Here is a 6,681-nt window from a genome sequence, read left to right on the forward strand (position 1 = left end):
CTACTATAGCCTCGGGCCGACCAAAGCCTTGTGAGTGGATTTGGTAGACGGAAACTGAAAGAAGCCCGTCGTATATATGTATATATATATGTATGTTTGTGTGTTTGTGTTTGTCCCCCCAACATCGCTTGACAACCGATGCTGATGTGTTTACATCCCCGTAACTTAGCGGTTCGGCAAAAGAGACCGATAGAATAAATACTAGGCTTCCAAAGAATAAGTCCTGGGATCGATTCACTCGACTAAAGGCGGTGCTCCAGCATGGCCACAGTCAAAAGACTGAAACAAGTAAAAGAGAGTAAAAGAGTGTTATTGCTATGTCATTGTGGTGAACTTACATTGAGATGAAGCTGGACAAAGCCAGCCATTAGGAAAGCTGAGGTTGCAAAGGTCATTCCAGTCACCATCCTTTGTAGAGGTCTAGAAAATAATACAAGAGCAAGAAAATTAATAGCAGGAAGGGGAAAAAAAAAAAAGAAGTAAAACATGTACCTAGTCTTATTTGAATGTAACATCTGTTTCTTAACAGTGTAAGTGTATCCATTAGATGTGGTTAAACTATATCTCAGCTATTTCGGTTGAAAAATAAGGTTATTATTTATTGTATACAATGCTAATGGGGGTGTATGAAATATGGCTATTGGTATCATGAAATTGGTGCCAGGTGTACAGAAAAATATTCTACTAAGCCAAGTTATGTTACTGTTGGTATTTATTTATTTATTTATTTATTACTTAGGTACACATAACATTTTGAATAGAGAACCACCATGTTTAGTCAAATTGACACCAACATATAACTGATACCTATTTTAGTGACCCTGGAGGAATGAAAAACAAAGTTGACTGATGTGATTTAAATCTAAAATCTGAAAAGATGAATATAGTAAAAACTTAACATGGCGCTCTGTTTTTTCCAATATTTTTATTTTATTTCCGCCCAAAGCCATAAATTCATAGATTAAAGCACAAAAACAAAGCAAAGAAGGAAACTAAACATAAGATTAATAAATACTTTACTAAATTTATGATGGAGAATATTGTTATCTATTTTCCCTGATTTAAAATATAAAGCATTGCACTTTGTCCAAAGAAACCAATATTATTATCTAAATGGATTATCTAAAGTTAATAAGAATGCAACATGTTTGATCAGCTCTATTAAGATTTATCAGCTTAAAATCACATAAACCACTTTAGTAAAATACTTATTCGGAGGTATATTCTTTAGGTACAACTCAAAATCAACATTCAACTAAATACATAACCAACAGGATATTGAGAGACTGCTTTTGGTGAGTAATTACAAAACTTCAAAGACCTTCCAGTTATAGTTGCTGTTATGGTTTCTAGAAATCATTCTAAAATCAAGCAATAATTAGAAGTGAAATTAACTTAGTGAATAAATCTCACCCTGGCTTTACAGTGAGATCTCTAGTTGCTCATTGAACAGAACTAACTATTCTTTGAATTATGGTGTCTGAATATTCCACAGACACATGCAGTCTTAACATAATTTTCAGGGAGAATCAGTGTGTGGCAAGGTAGGGTTTTTAAATTACAAGTAACAATCCAAAGTGCATTTAATCAGGTATTTGACTAGAAATTCATGGATTGTTACTTTATGCCCTGCTACCAGGCACTTTGTGGACTCCTTAGCGCATGACACTAAGCACATTATTATTTATTTATATCCCCACTGAGATGAAATATTAGTCAATTCAAAGTGATTCTGGTAGACAGGTTAATCTAGATATGTAGAATAGACAATAAACTGAAGTGTGTTTAATACATAACAAAGTGTGTAAAATATATGATGTACTGAAGTGTGCAGAATACACAGTGCACTGAGGTGTGTAGAACATACAATGAACTACATAATTGAGGTGTGTACTATACATAAACCAAAGATTTGAGTTGTTGAAAGAGAATTGAATTAAATATTTTACTTCAATAGTTTATTCATTAATCAATTTACTGGCATGTGTAAAGAATAAAGAAACAACAACAAAAATGACAGCAATAACAACAAACAAAATTAAATAACAAACTACCTGTTAGGGATATGACATCGATCCAACAATGGGTAAATTACGGTTTCAAAAAGAGGAATCAATAAAATAATCAGGATAGGATTTATAGCCTGAAATAATGAAAGATAGATAGATAAAAGTGATAAACCTTATAATGGAACAAATTCTCAGAAAGAGTGATTTCTCACATCAACACAACAGCCATGAAAATCATCAACATGAACATCCTATCCATTTTTTGCAGACATTATGTGTATGTACACACACACACACACAACTCCAGAACTTAATCACACCCTATCATCTTAAAGAAAGAGGGCTATATTGGATAATGCAATTCAAAAATCTACTATGTTTGATATCAAGATGAGATGGCCAACACCTGACACATGTTTGACCGAAGGACCTCTAGATCAGGATAAATCTGGAGCTAGACAACAAAAATAATAATATTGCTGTGAACAATAATTACAATCGGTACGTGTCTTTAGTATTAACAAAGATGACTCTTTCAAAATACAATGAAAAATATCAAGTCTAAAGTGAAATTACCTGCATTTGATCAGGTTTCAGTGTACCTAAGTGACCCTGCAACAGATGAGAAGAGAATCATTATTTACTGAGGAAAATAATAAAATAAACATGAAAATGAAATAGCATGATTATGGTAGGGTGCTAATGAGTTTAACAAGATTGTAGAGAATACAATTAAATAAGAGTGGAGTACTTAAAGTTAAGTAACTTAGTGGAGTAGACAGTCAAATAAGTGTGGAGTACTCATAGCTAAATAAGATGGTAAATTATACAGAAGAACAAAGTACTCACAGCTGAATAACAATGGATACACAAAGTTAAATAAATAGAATATACGTAACTAAGTAAGATAGTGAATTGGTCATAGTTATATATGGGTATACATAGTTATAGAAGATAGTGGAGTACTCACAGTTCATTAAGATAGCTAAGTACTCATAGCTATATAAGGTGGAAGAATATTCTTCATTATACACGACAATGGAGTAGACTTAATTATATAAAATAGCTACAGGTGAGTGTTGTAGACGAGAGCCTTCAAACAAGCTATTTCTCAAATTCTTGTTTTATTTCTGGTTGAGCTTTTTCACATATTCTTAACATTTATAATTTCAGACACACCGAAAGACAGATTCCCCAATGAAGTATAACTGTGATTATGAAGGGTCAAGTAATTGATTCTGTTTATGAAATATGAAACATGTGACACATAAGTATTAACCCTCTATTTGTTTTTAATTTAAATATCCACCCGTGGTAGAATCATGTATAAGTTGTGAGTTGAAAGCTTAATAATATGGTAGAACATAAATTTAAAAAGAGTAGAGTACTCATAGTTAGATAAGATGATACAGTTAAATAAGAGTTTGTACACTGATCAGCTGATGTAGTTTTGCAGTCAACACCAGAATAAGAATCGACTAAGACCCTTGACAACTCAGAATCTAAGATTAAGTCCTAGAACAGCTTCCTTATTGCTTTTCAGGAACCTGGGACAATATAGTGAGATAACAATACTTACCAAACTCCCATCCATCATTTCTGCTTGTAGTGTCCACCTAGAACCCTATTAAAATAATGAATAAAAAAAAGTTAAAGGTTGTTTTTTACAAAAATAATTAAAATAAATATAAACAAATATTCTGTATACTAAGAGAAAAGTCCTGTTATTGTTGTCCTCTCTGTCTACTATGCTCCTTGGGTTTTGGTGTACCCTAATCACTTGGTGACCCCTTTATCTTGTATAAATTTCTATAGCATAATATAATTTGTATCTACTCCTGTAGGTATATTTGTAGAAGATTCAGTTATGATGTTTAAATACCAAAACTAATATCTATTTCCTAGCAGCGCATGATTTCCATCTATGGCGCTCTGGGTTATGGGCCCAGCACGCTTCCAATGCACCACTCTGCTCAACAAGTGATTAAGCAAACATATAATGTGTTATTTCTTTTACTGTCTGTTCTGGGTATCATTACTTCTGTTGCATCATCCATCATATGTTATTTATTTACATATATTGGACTGTTTCAAGTGTTTGAAAGATAATAACTACACAACACATGCTGCAGCACTGGGATGTTAATTTACTTACTCAAAGGCAACATTTCACTTTGTTGATATTCCAAGAGTCACATTTGATGATCCACCCACATAGATCTGTGCACTGAAAATTTTTTCAGTGTCTTTTTATTTGCCATTTTTAGATCAGCTAGAAGGAAATCAATTCTATGAAATGTTTCCTCAGTGCATTATAGCAAGCAGTTAATAATAATTAATATAATGTAATTAATATATGTAACATTTGTTCATAACATTTTATGAACAACACATTACATATAATATCTACAGGGTGTCCACAAGGTCTGGGTACATGGAGTAAATAAAATCATAACATAAACAATTAAATATAAGAAATAACAATTTCTTAAAGTATGTGTTAATCCCCATGTGGGTACATGGAGTAAATAAAATCATAACATAAACAAATAAAAGAAATAATAATTTCTTAAAGACTATGTTAATCCCCATGTGGGTACATGGAGTAAATAAAATCATAACATAAACAATTAAATATAAGAAATAATTTCTTAAAGTATGTATTAATGCCCATGTGGGTACATGGAGTAAATAAAATCATAACATAAACAATTAAATATAAGAAATAATAATTTCTTAAAGTATGTGGTAATCCCCATGTACCCAGACTTTGTGGACACCCTGTATATTATACATACTAAGCAAAAGAGAATCTGTAGAGTTTATGACACTGCTAGAAATAGTAACCAAACCCCTCCCTTAAATCACATCATACTATCTTAAGGAAAGGACACATTAGATAACATGTCCTTCATATCACTGAAAAGAAGAGATGGTCATGGCTGGAATGCCCTTGATCAGTTATCTCCTTGACTAGGGTTGACTTGAGGTTAAACTACAACATATATTACCCATGACTTTTTCTGTATGTCTACCCAAGGCAATATTTTTTAACTCTGTACTGTTGTTTATCTCTACGTTAGAAATAGCAGACAAATCTCGCTCAAATCATAGCTTGCCATCTTTAAAAGAAGAAGGTCAAGTACTAACTAATTTAATAAAGTGATACCATTTTTACAGTTCTACTTGTTTCAAATAATAGGCATTATTGGAGGAAAAAAGTTAATAGCTGGAGAGGAGAATCATACCTGTTGATCAAAGAGTGCCCAAAATAGTGGAACTGGTAAAAACATGACGAGAAGACGCAAAAGGCATTTTATATCTTCCACAAAGACAGCCTAGAAATATAAAGGATATGTGTGCATATATATATATATATATATATATATATATATATATATATATATATATACATGTATATAAGTCAGTATGAATATATAAACAGTGAGGATTAAAATGATGTGTACATTAATTTTTAAGACATTCCCGCAAACTTAAATGTGAAGGCCATTCATTGTATGATTTTGCCTTTGAGAATAATTTCTCTTTGTATTCATGTTCAAGTGTGCAGAAATGTGTTAAAAATAAATGTACACATCATTTTATATACATACAAGAACGAATTAGGTCAAGTAGTTACTTTTATTTTCAAGATACAATTGTTCAAAGAACACAAATGTATACAATAAATCTAAACATAGACACACACACAGAGATTGTCCCAGAATTAACTATCTATTTCAGTGAAATTGGACAATTTAAAAAAAAACTCACTTTTAGTTATGTGTATTGTGTTTAATGTATTAAAAGTGTATTGATTTTTTTCATTTTGTTTATAATTTTATAATTTTTATATATTTTAAAATAATTTTGTCTTCATTCCTGTTGGTAATTTGGTTGGAATATATAGAGATTTTGGTGTGCCTAATCAACAGCTTAAGAGAAGAATGGATAACAATTCTTATGCAGAAATACTTACATCATATTTATCCAAACCTGCATCAAGCCAATGAGGGTGAGTTGGTGTGTTACTGCGACGCAGAACCCAGTATTGTCTTATTGAATACTGAGACAAAAACAAAAAAATAATGATTGATAAACATTGATATAAAACCCCAAAATATGTAAAGCAGAAGTAGTTGGATTAAACTGATTTTCAGTTTCATCTGGAGAGATGAAAAGCAAAGTTAATTTCAGTAGAAAATAAAAGCACTGAATTAAATATTGCCTGATACTCCAATAGTTGTACTAGCTACCACTAATAACTAAAATGATGATGATTATTATTATTATTAATTATTATTATTAATAATAATAATAATAATAATAATGATAATAATAATAATAATAATAACAATGGTTTCAAATTTTGGCACAAGGGCAGCCATTTTGGGGGAGGGGATGAGTTGATTATATCGACCCCCAAAAAGGATGAAAAGTCGACCTCAGAATTTAAACTCAGAACATAGCAACTCCTACACAGGCATAGCAATGGGTGTGTGGTAAGTAACTTGCGTACCAACCACATGGTTCCGGGTTCAGTCCCACCCGCTGGCACCTCGGGCAAGTGTCCTCTTCTATAGCCTCAGGCCAACCAAAGCCTTGTGAGTGGATTTGGTAGATGGAAACTGAAAGAAGCCCGTCGTATATATATATATATATATATATATAT

At 31.9% G+C, this 6,681-nt stretch overlaps 1 protein-coding gene across 1 annotated transcript in view; it reads right to left on the minus strand.

The window, feature by feature from the left end:
• The window catches only part of LOC106871318 (peptide transporter family 2), a 54,938-nt gene that overhangs the window by 18,806 nt on the left and 29,451 nt on the right, over nt 1-6,681 (minus strand). Inside the window, exons 8-13 of the mRNA XM_052970980.1 lie at nt 5,989-6,119; nt 5,258-5,347; nt 3,589-3,633; nt 2,586-2,621; nt 2,055-2,143; nt 339-420 (exon numbers count right to left, since the gene is read on the minus strand). Coding sequence (XP_052826940.1) covers nt 339-420; nt 2,055-2,143; nt 2,586-2,621; nt 3,589-3,633; nt 5,258-5,347; nt 5,989-6,119 — 473 coding nt within the window. The remainder of the gene's footprint in view (nt 1-338; nt 421-2,054; nt 2,144-2,585; nt 2,622-3,588; nt 3,634-5,257; nt 5,348-5,988; nt 6,120-6,681) is intronic.

This window comes from Octopus bimaculoides, chromosome 10 (assembly GCF_001194135.2).
Source record: "Octopus bimaculoides isolate UCB-OBI-ISO-001 chromosome 10, ASM119413v2, whole genome shotgun sequence".
Lineage (NCBI taxonomy): Eukaryota > Metazoa > Mollusca > Cephalopoda > Octopoda > Octopodidae > Octopus > Octopus bimaculoides.